This window comes from Nelumbo nucifera, chromosome 4, assembly GCF_055504915.1.
Source record: "Nelumbo nucifera cultivar China Antique chromosome 4, China Antique-T2T, whole genome shotgun sequence".
NCBI classification, from domain to species: domain Eukaryota; kingdom Viridiplantae; phylum Streptophyta; class Magnoliopsida; order Proteales; family Nelumbonaceae; genus Nelumbo; species Nelumbo nucifera.
Window position 1 is genome coordinate 96,156,808 of NC_142652.1, and position 19,003 is coordinate 96,175,810.

Sequence of the window (19,003 nt, forward strand, 5' to 3'; positions counted from 1 at the left end):
AATACCATAGTGCACCAAGATCTTTCACCTCAAACTCTTGATGAAGGAGCTGTTTGAGGGACTCAATCTCATGGCTATCATTTCCTATCACCACAATATCATCAACATATACTGCAAGTAGTGTCAGAGAGGACTCCACCCTCTTGATGACAGTGTATGATCTGACTGGGCCTGTACATAACCGAACTTCCCAAGGGCTAGTCTGAATCTATCAAACCAAGCTCTAGGTGACTGCTTCAAACCATACAATGCCTTATTGAGCCGGTAGACCTTCTTACCTGTCTCTGTATCATAGAATCCAGGAGGCAACCGCATGTAAACCTCTTCCTGCAGGTCTCCATTCAGAAAAGCATTTTTAACGTCCATTTGGTACAAAGGCCAAGTGTGGCTTGCTGCAAGAGATAATAGAACTCGAATGGTGGTCATCTTGGCTACCGGGGCAAAGGTCTCCAAGTAATCTATACCATAAGTCTAGGTGAACCCTTTTGCAACTAGCCGAGCTTTGTACCTCTCAATGGAGCCATCCGCATTGTGCTTCACAGTAAATACCCATCTGCATCCAACTAGTTTCTTTCCTTTGGGCAGATCAACTAGCTCCCAGGTATTATTTTTCAACAGGGCATCCATTTCAACTTGCATTGCACCTTTCCACTCCGGGACTGATAGGGCTTCTTGCACTGTTCTTGGAATAGGGACATTGGCAACGGAAGTAAGATAGGACCTGTAGGAGGGAGATAGGCGATCATAGGATAAAAACTGGGAAATGCAGTGGGCTGTAGATGTGGTGCAATGTCGTTTCCCTTTACGGACGGCAATGGGAAGGTCAAGGTCGTCTGCAGGAGGTGAAGTGGCAACAGTGGAAGAAGTCTATGTCGGCCCTGTGACTGTAATACCTGGACTTTGAGCTGCATAAGAGGTTGGAGCTGGCCTGGACTGCTGATGACCGGGATCAACCTGCTTGCATCGCCTGTGATAGACTCTCAACTCCTGATCCCTCTGACCACCCTCACTATTGCAGCCCTCATCACCCAATGGAATAGGTAAGGGGACAGCCCCAAAAGTATTAACCCTACCCTCACTGCGCTCCCCCTGAAGAAAATGACCCAAATCCCCACTCTCACTGCTCTCCCCCTGAGGAGAAACCCAAGAATAATAGGGTGTCTCCTCAAAGAAAGTGACATCCATGGAGACAAACTTTTTCCCTGAGACAGGATCATAGCAGCAATAACCCTTTTGAGTTTGTGCATAACCAAGAAAGATGCATTTGGAGGCCTTTGGTTCGAACTTGGAGTGATGGGGTCCGAGAAGCTGAACAAAGCAAGTACAACCAAATGTTTTAAGGGGAACAGTAAACAACTCCTCATTTGGGTATAGAAGAGAAAAAGGAGATTTCATATTAAGAACCTGGGAAGGAACCCTATTAATAAGATATACCGTCATGAGGATAGCATCACCCCAGAAGCGAATAGGGACATTGGAGGTAAACATAATACTTCTAGCCACCTCCAAGATGTGCCTATTCTTCCTTTCTGCAACCCCATTCTGCTGAGGTGTACGAGGACAAGTGCTCTGGTGGATAACCCCATGATTAAGAAGGTAAGATGCCAATGGCTTAGCAAAGTATTCCTTTGCATTATCAGATCTAAGAACTTTGATCTTGGCATCAAACTGGGTTAGGATCATTTGGTGGAAGTTTTGGGTCAGGGCGGGAACCTCATCTCGTGAACGCATAAGATAAACCCAAGAAAACCGAGTATGGTCATCAACAAATAACAAAAAATATCTGTACCCACCCATAGAAGGGATGTGATATGGCCCCCAAACATCAGTATGCACAATATCAAAAGAACTATTACTCCTTTTATTACTCAATGAATAAGATTTTCTACAATGCTTAGCAAACTCACAACTTTCACATTTCAACTGGGACAACTCAATAGACTCAAACAAAGTAGGAAATAGACTCTTTAAGGACCGGAAAAACAAATGACCCAATCGGTTATGCCAAAGCATAACCGAACTCACAATCTAAGAAACAAGTGACTTCTTATCCATTGACTCTTCCCGACAAGAACTCTCCCCGAGCAGATAGATCCCATTCGTCTCACGACCAGTCCCAATTACCTTCTTCGTCTCCAAGTCCTGAAAAACACATCGGTCAGGGAAGAAAGTTACTAAGCAGTTCATATGTTTGGTAATACTACTAACTGAAAGAAGGTTAGTATCAAGCTTAGGAACATGCAAGACAGAGGACAAAGAGATAGTATCCGATAGCTTGATGTCACCCTTGCCAGAAATGGGGACAAGAGAACCATCAGCAATAGATACTTTATCCTACCAGAAAACAAATGATAAGTGGTAAACAATGAAGGCAAGCTAGTCATATGGTCGGATGCACCTGAATCTATTACCCAACAGGGTGCAGTAGTACCTGGAGTTGAGGCATGGTAGGCTGAGGCTCGAGTACCTGAATGTGCTAAAGTAGATGTGGTAGGGGCTGATGGTGATTGCGGTGGCATGGTAGCTGAGTTCCCAACTTCCTTTTCCAACTGTATTAAAGCAGCCCGAACTGCAGCTAAGGTCTCTAAAGGTGTGCCTCTTGTGCCAGACGAGGATGCTGAATCAGTGTTCACGGCCACATGAGCATTACCCTTCTTGCTTCTCAACTTTGTCGGGACCAAATGAGGATAGAGTTTCCAACATGTTTCTTTTTGTGTGTTTGGGTTTCTTACAATGCTCACATACCACATCTCTTTTATCTTCCTTCTTCCTATCCCTTTCTGAATCACCTCCTGATTTGGGTGTGGCAGGGGCTGATGGTGACTGCGGTGGCATGGTAGCTGAGTTCCCAACTTCCTTTTCCAATTGTATTAAAGCAACCCGAACTGCAGCTAAGGTCTCTAAAGGTGTGCCTCTTGTGCCAGACGATGATGCTGAATCAGTGTTCACGGCCACGTGAGCATTACCCTTCTTGCTTCTCAACTTTGTCGGGACCAAATGAGGATAAAGTTTCCAACATGTTTCTTTTTGTGTGTTTGGGTTTCTTACAATGCTCACATACCACATCTCTTTTATCTTCCTTCTTCCTGTCCCTTTCCGAATCACCTCCTGATTTGGGTTTAACAGCTACAAGGGCTGGTGTAAGAGGTTGAGGTTGCATCATGTCTTTCCTCCTGATCTCTTCACTATGCACTAAGGAGTATGCCTGGGAGAGAGTCACACTATCTCTGGTCAATATCTGTTGCCGCACAATATCATACTCTGAATTCAGACCTGCTAGAAACTCAAAACACCCTGTTTGTCTCGACTTGCTTTCTATGGGTCTGTGCATCTTTGGGACTCTCCCACTCAAGAGTCTCTAAGTGATCAATCTCATGCCATAGGGACTTCAAGGTAGAGAAGTAGACCGAAACCGATTTCTCTCCTTGTTTAAGAGTGTTCACTTCACAATTCAATTCATAAGCTCTGGCAACATTAAGGGGTTGGGAATAAGTTTCTTCATAACATCCCATATCTCCTTGGCTGTCTTTGCCCACAGGTAATTTCGGCTGATATGAGGCTGCATAGAATTACACAGCCATGTCATAACCAAGTAGTTTTCTTGGACCCACTTGGTATACATAGGGTCTCCCTTGGAAGGTTCTTTCACATCTCCCAAGAGATACCCTAATTTACCCCTTCCCCCAATAGCCATCATGGCTGATTGGGCCCATTCCAAATAGTTTGATCCATCAAATCTTACGGTTGTAATCTGAAAACTTGTCTCAGAAACACTACCAGAACTGTTGTTCCCAAAACTGCCTTCTGCCTGATTTTTAAACTCCATTTCGCTCAAGAACCAGTAGTCTAAAAAATTAGGGTTACTATAGTCGAAGAACAGCACTTGGACTATCAATCACAATCAAAAATCAGTATAGAACTAATCTGTATTCACGGTATGTGTGCATGAAACCAGTATAAGTCTGATTTGAAACCAATTAGCAAACACAACAGCAACAGTCTGTACAGTTTTCACCCCTTAAAAGATCTGATATGCTGAACCAGAATGATCTGATATGCTGAACCAGAATTAGGGTTTTAATCAGTCCTTAAAAAAAATTCTCAGCCGCAGGGTTTGCAGCAGTAGGGTTTCATAGGTAGATCACAAGGCTTGGCCCAGCGGTAGGGTTTGCAGCAAGATTAGTAGGGTTTGCCGCAAGATCAATATCAAGCCCTAGAGAATAGAAAGAAGAAAACCCTAGAATCGTTCAGCCGCCCTTTCTAGATAGGTCCAACCTATCTTCTCTGATAGTACTTCTCTTAGAAAATAAAATAACTTACAAGAGAATGTTGTTCGCTGCCTTCCAAGGTTACCCGAACCCTAGCCTTCTCTGATTCTTCCTGATCACCAACACTTTGCAACCGTGGCAAGTCTTCAACAGCAACCCTAGAATGGTTCGGCCGCCCTTTCTAGATAGGTCCAACCTATCTTCTCTGATAGTACTTCTCTTAGAAAATAAAATAACTTACAAGAGAATGTTGTTCGCTGCCTTCCAAGGTTACCCGAACCCTAGCCTTCTCTGATTCTTCCTGATCACCAACACTTTGCAACCGTGGCAAGTCTTCAACAGCTACTAAACCCTCTGGCGATCTCCAAGAATCAGTCAACGAACTCTACTTTCTCAGCTTCCAGCCCTAGATGGTTCTCATGTGGTCGGTTGGACTAAACTCACATGAGAAACCCTAACCTGGCTCTGATACCAAGTAGAAGTTCAAGACTGCTATCAGCCTTGAACCCTAATAGATTTCAGGTTCGAAAATAGAAGGAAAATGTAGAGAAGAGAAGAGAAAGAGAAGAGAGAACTGTAGAACATAGAGAGTTGAAAGGAGGGACAGAATCTTAATGTTCTGCCGCCGCCACTTCTATTTAGTATTTATAGGTTATGCTCATTACATGGAAAGGACAGATCTGCCCTTAGTATTTACATAACAAATAGAACAAAATAAAACTGAAATAAATAACAACTGAAATAACCAACTGACCACCAGCTAACCCTAGGATGACTAGAACACATTCTACCCTACGAACACAGTGGGACCATAGCTGTGGGGCCCACATCAGTGTTCTCTACAGCTATAAACAGCTTTTTTTATAAATGGAAAGTTAATTCATTAATCAAAGGATGTAACAGTACACATAGCCCAACATAAAGAGGCATGAGGTGCAGCCTCAAAAACAGAAAATTACAACCTCAATGATCAACAATCAAAGGCATAGCAGTACAAGTGAAGTAACCCAACATGCATGCTAATGGAGTCAAGGAAGGGGCAAAATAGTATATTACAAAGCAGCCCAGAACAGATGTTCTCTATTGACTCCTTGCTTGGCAAGAGAGTCAGCCAAAGTATTTTCCAACCTTCGTACCCATTGGACTTTGACAGTCATATTCCTTATGAGCCAAAACACTCTCTTGAGGATGTCCCTGAAACACCAAACTGCTGATTTTGGGTCCGCTAGCCACCCCACAACTATCTGAGAATCACCTTCGATTTGTAGTCTCTTTATTCCAAGTTGATTTGCGAGTTGAATTCCTTGCAGTGCAGCTAGTAATTCTGCCCTAGTGGAATTTCCTAAACCCACTGGTCCTGAGAACAAAGCTAAGAGATTGCTGTCCATATCTCTCAGCACCCCTCCTATACCAGAAGGACCAGGGCTACCTTGGCTGTTTCCATCAAAGTTCAATTTGACAAAGCCTTCAGGAGGGCAGACCCAATCTGCAAGGTACCCCTTCCTTGCAGGAAGAACTCAAAGCTACTGCAGCCCAATTTCCCAAAAGTCAGCAAAGGAGAACGGAAGAAACAAAGTTGAAGTTTTCAACCAATGTATCATCCTTGTCAGTATGCAGTCCTTGACTTCTGAGAGATTTCTTTCCTTCTCTTGAAAGACTCTGTTGTTCCATTCCTCCTAAAGAGTCCACATTGAAGCTGCTCTGATACACTTCCACATCAACTTCCCTCTTTTGGTAGGCCAGGCAAAGGCTGAGGAATCAAACAGAAGAGATACTTCTGTTAGCAAACTCCACCTTCAAAAGGCATAAGTGAGGCCTTTTCTTGTTTTTTTCTTTTTTTATCAGCAACACAAAAAAGGATTTATTAATTATAAAAAGGAGTACAATAAGGAGTTGTGGGCAAAGATAAAGCCCAAAACCACTATCAATATTTACAAAACAGCCCAACCAAAACATGGACTGTCTCTGAATTCCACGTTTAGCCAACCCATCTGCCACACTGTTTTGCAGATCTTCTAATCCACTTTTATTTGGATTATCATATCTTTAGAAACCTGCTTGAAACATCTGAATTCATTCTTTAACTGCCATATTACTCCTTCCCCCTTTTTCAACCGGTCCACAACAATTTTGGAATCACCTTCAATAATTAATCTGCCAATCCCCAATTCTTTAGCTTTCTCCACCCCATACACAGCTGCCAACAGTTCAGATCTCACCACATCTCCATGCTGAATAGGTCCTGAAAACATGACTAGAATATTTTCATTTTCCTCCCTGACTACCCCACCAATAACCGAAGGTCCAGGATTGCACATGCAGCTGCCATCAAAATTTAATTTCTTCCATCCAGAACATGGAGGTGAACAAACCTCAATTATTTTTTGTCTTCAAGATGATGAGTGAACAATTGATCACCATGAGCTAAAAAAATCTTCAACTTTAAAGACTGCAAAAAGCTTTAAGGTTTTCACCCAATGTGCCACCCTTAAGATTATAATGTCTAACACAGCTTCCTTGCTCCTTTCTTTGTCTTCAAAGATTATTAAACTCCTTTCTTCCCAAATTGTCCATATCACTGCTGCTCTAGTGCATCTCCCCAAAATCCTGCCTCTTCTTTTAGAGCAACTAAATAGATTAGAGTTAAATAATCCTTCCAAGTTATCAGGAGAGAGCCACCTGCAACCAAAAAGAGACAAAAAAAACTCCCAAATAGAGATAGCAAAAGGACAAGAAATTAGAAGATGAAAAGCAGTCTCACAATGCAACTTACATAAGGAGCACCAGTTAGGGGACAAGCACCAGTTTGGTCTCTTTCCCTAGAGCATATCACAGGTATTAATAGAACCATGGAACACTTCCCAACAGAGAGCATTGACCTTTAGAGGAATAGGCAGAGACCATACTTCCTTAACAGGGAAAGACTGAGAATGGGAGGTAGCAACAAGAGAGTTTAAAAAGGATTTGCAAGAATATACACCAGAGTGATTAAGTGCCCACACTTTGGAATCTGAACCACCATCCACTAAGATCATTGAATTCAACATGCTAAGCAAAGCAGAAACATTGAGAATTTCCGACTCCCTAAGATTTCTAGTAAAGCCCAGGTTCCAATTCAAGCCTAATTGGGAAGAGGACGAGCTGATAAAATGACACACTGGCTTTCCTTTAAAACTAGAAAGCTCAAAAAGAGATGGAAAAATCTCAGACAAGGGGGATTCCCCTGTCTAGATATCCTCCCAAAACCTTATTCTCTTACCCAAAGCCAAATCATACCTTATATGAGTGAGGAACACTGGAAGAATGTCATGGATAGCCTTCCAAGGAGCAGCCAAAGTAGCTCTATGCAAGCAGCCTGCATCCCACCCATTGTTTGACAATCCATGGATACTTAAGATAACTTTACTCCATAACCTCTCATTTTCTTTAGGGAACCCCCAAAGCCATATACTCAATAAAGCCAACTTTTTCAACCTAACATTTCTAACACCCAATCCCCCTTCCTCCTTCAACTTTACCACCTTATCCCAGCTAATCAAGTGGTCTTTCTTCCCCTCCCTGAGCTCCCAAAGGAAATCTCTCATAATCTTTTCAATATTTTCTACTACTGCTTGGGGCATTCAAAAATTGACATGAAGTACACTTGGAGATTTGTTAAAGTGGATTTGATCAATGTTATTCTCCCTCTCAATGAAATATAATTCCTTTTCCAGCTTGCTAGCCTCTTCTCAAATCTCTCCACTACTGAGGTCCCAAAACTAACAAATCTAGGGTTGCCACCAAGGGATAATCCTAAGTAACACAAAGGCCAATCTCCTTTCATACAAACCAAAGAATCTGTTCTCTCAAAGCTTCATCCCTCAAGTTGATTCCGGCTAATACACCTTTAGACCAATTGATTTTCAAGTTAGAGATCCTTTCAAAGAGCTTCACTACTAGCTTCAAGTTTTACATCCCTTCTCTGCCTTCCCCATCACAAAAAATAAAGATATCATCTGCAAATTGTAAGTGGGAGACCAGAACTCTATTTCTTCCAATTACCCAACTCTTAACCAGCTCCATAAGTTAGCCTTAGAGATTAGCTTACTTAAGACTTCAATTATCAGAGTGAACAGAAAGGGAGAGAGTGGATCACCTTGTCTAAGGCCTCTAAGCCCCTCAATGAAATCAATTGCCGACCCATACTATAACAGAAAAGTGGATTGTTTCTAAGCAACCTCTGATCCATTTACACCATAAATCCCCAAAGTCACATCTCCTCGTAATGTTGATCAAGAAGAAACCCCAATCCACCAAATCATAAGCTTTCTCCAAATCCAATTTGATTGCTATTCCTTTCTTCTTTAACCTTTTTTGAGCCTCCAAACATTCATTTGCAATTAGAATCTGATCAACAATCTGACTGTCCTGGATAAAAGCCCCTTGGAACTGGGAAATGAGAGGGGGGGAGGACCTTCTTAAGCCTCAAAGAAAGCACCTTGGCAATTATCTTATAGATACTAGTAACAAGGCTTATAGGTCTGAAATCCCCTAGATGAGTTGCATCTTTCTTCTTTGGAATCAAGGCTAAAAAGGTTAAATTCATTCCTGGGCTGATTACTCCCCTACTGTGGAACTCCCTAAAAACTTCAATCAGATCATCTTTAATTACCTCCCAACAATCTTGATAAAAAGCCATTGTGAATCCATCAGGCCCAAGAGCCTTAAATCTATCCATGGAGAACACTGCTTCCATAATTTCAACCTCCTCAAACCTTTTTTCCAGCATTTCCACTTGATTTTCTTACAAACAAATCCCATTCAAGCCCATCCAAAGACCATCTCTCATTGATTGACCTACGATAAATTGATCTGAACTGATCTGCAAAGGCCTTGACAATTTCACCTTGATCTGTTAATTGAACCCCCCCCCCCCAACTAAAGATGATATTGAACTCTTTCTTTTTCTACCATTAGCTAAAGCATGGAAATATTTTGTGTTTCCATCCCCTTTCTTAATCCATCTCTCCCTTGGTTTTTGCTTCCAACTGGTCTCCTCTCTCAATAAGGTAATCTCAAGCTCCTTTTTTAGAGACAATCTTCTCTCCCTATCATGACTGTCTAAACCACCTTGCATCTCCTTCCTATCAATCTCCTCAATTTGCGAAATAATTCTGGCTTTTTTCTCTTCCAATCTCCCAAACTCAAGTATGTTCCATTCTTTAATTTCTCCCTTCAAGATCTGCAACTTCTTTAGAAATTTCTGACTTTCCCACATAGGCTATGGTATGTGGGTAACCCACCACTCCTTGACCTTTTCTTTGAATTCTGGATGAGTAACCCACATATTCTCAAATCTAAAGGGAATTGGACCTCCAGCATTGGATCTTTGAAATAAGCAAATTGGCCAGTGATCTGAAGTAACTTGAGGCAATGTTTTTCCCATCAAATTCAGACAGTGTTCTTCCCAGTCAAGAAACATCAAGAATCTGTCCAGTCTAGAACATATAGGGTTAGCTTGAAGATTAGACCAAGTAAAGCAAGATTGACCTAACAGGATGTCCCTTAACCCATGATCCTCAATGAAGATGTTAAATCTCCTCGTGCTTGAGGTAACCCTTTGTCTTCCACCATTTGATTCCTCCACCAATTGTTCCTTTACTTAACTGACACTAGAAATCTGTCTAGCACTCCAGTTTAGAGCAAGTGGAGTTTACTTGAAGCTTTATAGCTATTAAATACATACTGTTGCCTATCAAAAATAAATAAATAAAACTTTACTATCTAAAAGATAAAAAAAAGGGGAGTTGACCACTCACCTCTTCTGCTTTGAGACTAGATGGCTATAGTATTTATTCACAAATCAGACTGGTTTTCATTGGATGGCCCTAAGGAATGTTACTAACATGCCCCATCAATGGAAGGATGTTAAGCTTTGAACTAGAGGAAAGACGTACTAGAAAGTATCATCCATGTGGTTATGTAGTCTGTGTGGAAAGAAAGAAAAAAAGATTCTTTGATTCAAAAGAGTAATCCTTTGTGAGTTTGTGTAGACAGGTCTTTCACCTCATTATATCTTAGATACTAGCCATGGACAACTTCAAAGGATCTTCAACGAATGACATGAGAAGGCACTTATTGGCAGTCCTCTATAGTATAGTCTTCTCTAACAAGCTAGGTAGACATACAGTCACCCTCCATCCACCAGATGGAGAACCTTCTTAAGCTTGATGGTAGCTTAATGTTCAATAGGCATGCAGGCATTGAAGGTATCTTTTACAAAGGAGATGGATCTGTTCTTTGGGCATTCAGCAGCTACACTGGGGAGCCAAACTCTTCAAAGGCAAAAGTGAGAGCTCTTCTCGGGCATCCACCCAACTAAGCATGTGCATGTTTCCTACCTCACCATTGAAGGAAATTTGCACAGTCACCCTCCCGGACTAAAGGAAGCAGGCTTTAGAATCTTTTCACTACCTAAATGAAATCAAGGGAAATTGCAGCTGGATAAGAGTGCAAGTGTGGTGGATACCAAGTTGTGCAAATTCTATAGCTGGGAGTTTAGCTATATTTCGGGTGGGCATGACATTTTGTACAGTGAAAGCTTTATACCTTCGCTTTTTTTTTTGTAGTTACTGTTTATTTGGTACATCCCCTCAAGTACGTCTTTTGTTTCCTTAACACAGTTATCATTTTCTCAAAAAAAAGAATAAATAAAAGCATAGGACCCGACCTTCACTTCTAATGCTCCATAACAATTAAAAATTATTTATTGCTTCAAAGAAATATCATATATTATAAATAGAAATCACTAACAATCAAATTATGGCAAATCCAAACCTAGTATTATACCAGTGAAACATGTATGAGAGCTTCATCGAGTGGAGCTGAAAAGTCTCCAAACCGGTTAATTCCTTTCCTATCTCCAAGTGCCTGAAGCAATGTCTGCAACACCAAGCAATGCAAACCAATGACTCCTGAGAAATCAAATGGCGAGCAAACAATTTTGGAGAAATTTCCAATATGCAATTATGCGTATAATGCAGATAGGTAATTACCGTTCCAATAGCAAGGGCAACATCTTCATTTGTATGATGGTCATCAATATGAATGTCACCGGTAGCCCTTACATGCACATCAAACAGCCCATGCGACGCAAGTTGCTGAGTCAAAACACAAGAAATAGAACAAATTACCGGAATATTAGTTTTCCAAGCTGTTACAGGGTGTTTGAAAGACCTCAAAACATATTGAAATGCAGAATTAAATCTACCAAATAAAGAGTCAGGAATCACTCACATCCAGCATGTGATCAAGAAAAGGAATTCCAGTACTGCTATCGGCGATTCCGGAACCATCCAAGTTTAGTTTCACAAATACATTTGTTTCTTTAGTAACTCTCTTGACCTCTGCAATTCGACCTACGGAGACTAAAAAGGACAATGGTTATAGTTCAAGCCGATTAGAAGAAGAAAACAAGACCAACAAAACCCATAATTTCTTAGAAACCAAGAGTTGCCTGCGTTGGGAGCTGTTGTTGTTGTGAAGCCGTTTTCTCCACCCTGAGAGGCACAAGAGATCATTCTCTGAGTTTCCATCTGTTTTTGCTTGGTCTGGTATGTGGAGAAGAAGGGGAAAGACGATTGCAGGTGAGTGGAGGGAATTGTTTGTGACAAAACCCTAACCCTGGATTTCAGCGTCTGAGATAAGGGGCAAGTGAGAAAGCCGGAGAGGGAGAGACGCTCCATTACCACTGAAACCACTACAGTTTAGCAGTTCATAAGCGACCATTCACCCCTCCGTTTGCGAGTTGGTAGTTTCCTCCGTCCCCTGGTGCTCATAAGAAACCGAAAAAATCGAACCGAACGGAAAAATACGGTTAATCGAATCGATCGGTTCGGTTTCGGTTCGATATTTTTTAAAAACTGGAAGACCGGTTTAATTTTCGGTTAATTTAGAAAAAATCAGCAATTAACTGAACCGATGGATATATGTATTTATATGTATATTATATATATTTTTAATATATCTCACATATTATCTATATATTATATATAAATATATACATATATTATATTTATAATTATTTGTTTATATTTATCTATTTAAAATATATAATATATTATAAATATATTACATATAGTATATATTTATAGTATTTTTAATATATTATATGTCATTCATTATATATAATATTATATATATAGTATATGTTATATCAAAAACCAAAATTGATCAACCGATTAACCAGTGGTATCAGTTTGGGGATATGAAAAAACTGATGGGACTGGTTTAGTTTCAAAAAAAAACCCTATAAGCGAACCATTAGCACCCCTACCCTCTCTGAATATTGGAACGCAAACGGATGGATATCTGAATTTGGTTCGATAAAAAGTTCGATATCCGATTCAATCCGATATCATATGAATCTAAAAAAAAAATATGAACAATACTTGGGTGATGGTCCAAACATGCAATTACGTACATTTCATCAAAACCATCTCATCCATTATCATTTCACTGATATTTTTGCAAACCAGTTTAGGAGAGGCTTTTTCTTTTCCTTTTTTTTTTTTCTTTTGGGTGGTGGACTAGTGGGGGGAAGAAATACAGCTCATACTACTATACTAGTCATAGGGTAGTAAGGTGGACCTCAGCTTGAAGGAAATGTGGATAATCCTACTTTTCTTATTGTATGACCATGTGTTCAATATTCACATCACCAGAAAATTCATAACTTGATTTTTTTCAACAAAGGTGTGATAAAAAAAAAAAAAAAAAAACTTTTCAGATTGTAGTTTGGATTTTAATATTTTAAATGGCCTGGAAGCCTGTGTTGTTCACTTACCTAAATATGTCTTTCATTACAACCTCAGGAATGAGTTTTCCATTACAAAACAAAACTCAAAGATGGTTTTAGTAATTAAAGAGATGCATGTAATGTTTATATCATTGATCTAGGTTTTTTACCTATAACATTCATGGTTTTTTATTTTTATTTTTGGCATTTCTTCATTTGCAGATTGCAGATGTTTGGTCGTGTGGTGTGACAATTTATGTAATGTTGGTTGGAGCATATCCATTTGAGGATCCTAATGATCCTAGAAAAATCTGCAAGACCATTGGTGTGAGTTCTTTTGTAGAACCATTGTAGTTTTTACCCTTTAGATATGTATATTTGAATCCAAGTGTGATGCTATTAGACATGGATAGAAATTATATGTGCTAGTAGACACTATCGAAGTGAATTGAAGTTGGAACATGAGGTCTGGTTTGATTTTGTACTGCTTATAGATTAACCTTGTGTATTTTACCTTTTGATATTGGCTTCAACCTACTTACATGCTTGTTTCTCTCTATGCATAATTATTTATTTACATTTGGAAAATTGTCTAAAACTCACCATGAGTTTTCAGTACTTCTCTTAAACTCACCATGTCACTAACTTGACCTTAGAAAGACTGACAGTGTTAATATATTACCATTTTAACCTTCATACAAAAATATAAAATATATACAAAATAAATTAACAGGTGTTAATATATTACCATTTAATATTTAGACATGAAAAAAGGAAAAAGTTCAAAAAAATATTTTCAAATATAAAATACATAAAAACATAGAAATTACAAAAAATATAAAAAATTATAAAAATGCAAACAAAATAAAAAATTATTTTCAAATTATAGAAACTATAGAAATTGAAAAACAAAATCAGAAAATAAAAATTGTAGAAAAAACACCAAAAATTATAGAAAAACACAAAAAATTGCAAATAAATAACAAAAAATACAGGAAAATTTATAGATTGTAGAAAATAGAAAAAATGTAAAAAAATAGAAATTATAACAAAACACTAAAAATGCAAAAAAAAAAAAGAAAATTGAAAACTGAAATGGACCATTTTTCCTCTAACTCACCATTCAAGGGTAATTTGGTCATGAAAATTGTTATTTATGCTGACATAGACACCTCTGTTAAGAAGCATTAATGGTGCACTAACGGAAGGTGAGTTTTGGAAAATAAAAACTTACTGACATGGTGAATTTTAAACATTTTAAAAAGTTGTGGTGAGTTTAAGAGAAATGTTGAAAACTCATGGTGAGTTTTAGACAAATTTTCTTTACATTTTCAGATGTTCCTCATTATTTGGTATGTTTAATTTGAACGTATAGCTTGGTTTGTTCATAGAAATCTGCTTTATCAAAATACTGCAGAATGTGTACAGTTTTAGTCTAGCTTTGTGCCTCTGACCGATTGAGGTGTTGGAGAAAGAAAATTCCGAATGCAAACCAAACGGACCCTAATTGTATTATACTAATTAAAATTTATTATAATTTAATATAAATAGTTAATTTTATATTTTAATGGTTTCCAGCGGCTGTTTAATCCTCACCGACCCACCTAATCTTTGTTGGACCTGGACAGATTAATATCAACTCTTAGGCAAGCATAAAAGTTTGGATCCTACTCCGACCCGACCCAAGTAATGTGTTCGGGCACTTTGGACCCGACCCAGAATTATTTAAAAAAATATTCTATTTTTACTTGTATTATTTTCTAGTTATTGAGTAGGTATGAAAGGATAAAAGAGCAAGACATCACGGATTCATAGACCAAATAAGCGCTAGCTCCAAGTTCACAGCGCGTCTTTGAAGTCAAACGTCAAGACAAGTCGATCTTCTTGCCAGCTGGAAGCCAACCCTTCCCAGGACCGAGTAAGTCGGAGCGATTAAATTACCACAATATCCATCTTCTGTATCAAACAAATATTGCTAAAATGCTTAGACAAATTGGTGGCAATTTTCTCCACATCAGGGGTAATTTGGGAATCACAATCACCGATGGTCAGATATATTAAACATTGAAGGGTAAATTATAAAAATCCCTGGGGTCTGTGATAAAGACCCCTTATACTTTGTTTTGTGATAAAGACCTACCGTGAGACAAAGATCCCTTAATCGTTAAGTCAGATAACGAAATATGCTAAATTATTAAAATACCTCACTAAACTTTTTTTATTTCTATTTTTTTCCCTTTTTCTCTTAAAACCTATTTAACATATTATTTTCCCTTTTCTCCCAACTCTCCGAAACGGAAGGACAGAGGAGTGGCTTTGCCACATCCTGCTCTGATGTCACGAGCGATGAGAGCTGCCCACAGTTCTCGGTCTATCCTGCCCAAATCGAGATTGGTAGTAGCATGCAGGGTGGAGTGGGCATTATGAGGAATGGCGGATTCAAACCCGTCACCGACGCCTCCACTTCCATCGGCGGAGGATTGCAGCGGCGAATTCTTTTGAAGATGTCCTCCTCCACTTCCACCGCTGCCTCTGCCTTCAAACCCGTCGCCGACTTCCATCGCTGCCGCGACCTCTATTTCAGTTGTCCTCACCACTTGTTCTGAAAAATCATCCAGCCGTCCCTCTTTTGAAGATGTCCTCTGGAACTTGCAGTATGCAGCTTAGGTCCAAGCAACGGTAGATGGGGGGATCAGAGATCAGAGGATTGCAGCGGCGGCGGATTCGAACCCGTCATCGACGCCTCCGCTTCCACCGGCGAAGGGTTGCAGCGGCGTCCCTCTTTTGAAGATGTCCTCCTCCACTTTCACCGCCGCCTCCGCCTTCAAACCCGTCATCGATTTCCACGACAGCGGATTCGTTTTCTCTTTCTATTTCAGCTCCTTCCCACAGTTGTCGCAACCTCTGTCACCGCCGAACCAGTTGTTGCCCCCTCTGAACTTCCGCCGAACCAGTTGCTGCCCCACTCTCGATGGGTTGGTGTTCAGTTGAGCGAGCTCTCTCACGTCTTCCGCCCTCTGGTTCGGTTGTTTGAAGTAGTTTCCCGCTGCTGTTAACGACTTGAGAGAAAAACAGGGGGGAGAAACGAGAGAAATGTGGGAGGTTGGTTACGAGTCCTGCTGTTGGTACTGAGGAATAAAACCCGTAAAGGGAACAGAGTTACAGAAACAAAACGGCGATAGGGCCGTTGCCGCCGCTTCTGCACCTGCTTGGGTTCGAAAGCGAGCGGGTTCGACACGACTCGGCGCTAGCTTTGTATCACCTCTCACTCGTTTAGCAAAATTGCACCAAACTCGTAAAAATGGGTTCAATCTCGACGTTGTTAATGGAAAGGGGAAGAAGAGAGATTGGGAGAAAGAGGGAGAGTAGTGAGGTTCGGGAAGATGAACAATATTTTTCTTGTTCGAATAGTGGATTAAAAAATATTACAATGGTTTTTTGCACAGAAAGCTAACGGAATGTAATCTTTGTCTCACGGTCATAATACAAGAGATTTTTTGTCACAGACCCCAATACAGGGGGGTCTTTGTAATTTACCTAAGATTGAATTTCAACCTTCGTGGGTTCTCACTTTTCAGCATCTGTTCAAGCTTTGAACGTTCAAAGTCAAAACTGTGCAATCCTTGAATCTTCATCTCAAGACTCCCACCATCCCCTCCTCCTATGTATATATATCCCCTCTCCCGTCTCTCCATCCTCTACTTCAGTCTTCAACCTCTCAAAGCTCCAAAATCCAAAAGCCCAACTCTTCCTATAGGCTATAGCTAACAGATCATTTATCTTCTTAGGAATTAGTTTGAACACTCATGCAGGTCATATCATCATCAATCATTTATCAACATCTTCCTGTCTCTGGCAACGTCGCCACCTCAAACCGCCGGTGCCTGATCCATGCCCATCAAAGCATTGCCATCGAGCCACCCCATCAGCATGAGAAAAGCAACCGTGTCACCACCGGCCGTCTTGCTGAATCACTCTCAAATTTCCTCCATCTACACATAGAGCGTAAGGAGCTTCACCATGTAGATCAGATTTCTCTCGACCATGGCAGTGGGACGACCCCAACATCATCCCCCAAGGAAGACATATCTGCAAAATGGCTTGAAATTCATGGATCATGGGATTGGAGCAACCTCTTGGATCCACTCCACCCTTGGCTCCGGCGGGAGATCATCAAATATGGGGAATTTGCTCAGGCCGCATATGATGCTTTCGACTTTGACTCATTCTCCGAGTATTGTGGGAGTTGCAGGTACAACCCCAAGAAGCTTTTTGACAAGTTAGGACTTAGTAAGAGTGGGTACATGGTCAGCAAGTACATCTTCGCCATGTCCCACATAGAAATGCCTCGTTGGTTGCAGAGGTCCCATTTGGTGGATGAAACATAGAGCAAGGATTCCAACTGGATGGGATTCGTTGCAGTTAGTGATGACGAGGAGTCGCGTAGGATTGGCAGAAGAGACATCGTGGTGGCTTGGCGTGGGACTGTGGCACCTTCAGAGTGGACGAGGATTTTCAGAGGAAGCTAGAGCCAATTGGAGATGGGGACGTGAGAGTTGAGCATGGTTTCCTCAGCATCTACACCTCTAAGAGTGACTCTACTAGATATAACAAGTCAAGCGCTTCAGAACAAGTGAAGAAAGAAGTAAGAAGACTGGTTAGCCTTTACAGAGACAGAGGTGAAGAGGTGAGCCTGACCGTTACCGGCCACAGCCTGGGCGGTGCTTTGGCTCTCCTTAATGCTTATGAAACTGCCTCCTCTCTCCCTGACCTCCATATCAGTGTCATCTCCTTTGGGGCACCACGAGTTGGCAACATTGCTTTCAGAGAAAAGCTTCATGAGATGGGAGTGAAGACATTGCGTGTTGTAGTTGAAGCAAGATGTGGTTCCTAAGATGCCTGGTCTTATGCTCAATGAGGGTCTTGAGAAGTTTGATGAACTTACTGGGCCATTAGAATGGGTCTACACACATGTAGGGACTGAGCTGAAGCTTGATGTAACTGCATCACCTTACCTGAAGCGTGGATTCGATTTGCTGGGGTTCCACAACCTTGAGACATACCTCCATCTGGTCGATGGCTACCTCAGTGCCACCTCCAGATTCCGGGCTGATGCTAAAAGAGATATTGCACTGGTGAACAAGGCTTCTGGGTTCTTGGTAGATGAGCAAAGGATTCCACAGTTGTGGTACCAGTTGGCCTACAAGGGGCTAGTTCTCAACTCCTATGGGAGATGGGTTAAGCCCAAAAGAGATCCTGAAGACATACCCTCACCTTCAAGAGAATCAAGTACTCAAGCTTCTGGTGAGATGCCCAGAAAGGCAGAAACAATTAATGAGGAACGAAGTGAAGGCATCTATCAACTTTTCAAGGATTTTGTACATTGAACATGCATGATGTATATAATACTGTGGTAAACCTCTAAAGTATATAGAACCCCCCCCCCCAAAAAAAAAAAAAAAAAAAAAAACCTGTTGTAAACCTTATTCATAATCAATATTATACATGATATATACATGATTTCACAAAGATTCCATAAAGATATGTTGCGTGAATTAATGATTTTGATTGCAAGATTAGGGGGGCTATGGAGCAAAGAGATGCTCGAGAAAGATGGACATAGTATTGCTTAGTTCATTAAGGACCCACTTGAATCTTGATTCTTGCAAATACTTTCAGATCAATAAATTTATTGAATTGCAACTACTTGTCTGGTCTTATCCAACATGTATTCCCTTGGCTAGGCTGGGCTATTAGTATTTGTGTTACTGAAGCTTAGGTAGCAAGAGAAGTCCATATCCTTGCAACTAAATTCAGCTTCAAGAAGATTATAGTGGAGGGAGACTCGAAGCTCGTCATTGACTGTGTGGAGGAGAGAAGCAAATCAAACTGCAGATTGGATTGTTCATTGTGGCCATTCCAGTAATTAACCTTTCTAGCATTAAGAGAGAGCTTTACA

General features: G+C 40.6%; 1 protein-coding gene and 1 pseudogene across 4 annotated transcripts in view; one reads left to right on the forward strand and one right to left on the reverse strand.

Moving 5' to 3' along the window:
* Positions 1-12,073, reverse strand: part of LOC104610809 (imidazoleglycerol-phosphate dehydratase 1, chloroplastic-like) — a 52,239-nt gene extending 40,166 nt beyond the window's left edge. The window contains exons 1-4 of one of the 3 annotated variants that reach the window (XM_010277602.3): positions 11,764-12,073; positions 11,544-11,674; positions 11,303-11,407; positions 11,097-11,189 (exon numbers count right to left, since the gene is read on the reverse strand). In XM_010277602.3, coding sequence (XP_010275904.1) covers positions 11,097-11,189; positions 11,303-11,407; positions 11,544-11,674; positions 11,764-11,992 — 558 coding nt within the window. In that variant the 5' untranslated portion in view covers positions 11,993-12,073. The remainder of the gene's footprint in view (positions 1-11,096; positions 11,190-11,302; positions 11,408-11,543; positions 11,675-11,763) is intronic. The other 2 variants (XM_010277601.3, XM_010277600.3) reach the window with 2 other exon arrangements.
* A 3,180-nt stretch (positions 12,074-15,253) lies between these two features.
* LOC104610810 (phospholipase A1-Igamma1, chloroplastic pseudogene) lies at positions 15,254-18,575 on the forward strand (annotated as a pseudogene). Its single transcript, XR_016085318.1, has one exon. The product of XR_016085318.1 is annotated as a phospholipase A1-Igamma1, chloroplastic pseudogene (transcript).
* The last annotated feature ends 428 nt before the right edge of the window (positions 18,576-19,003 follow it).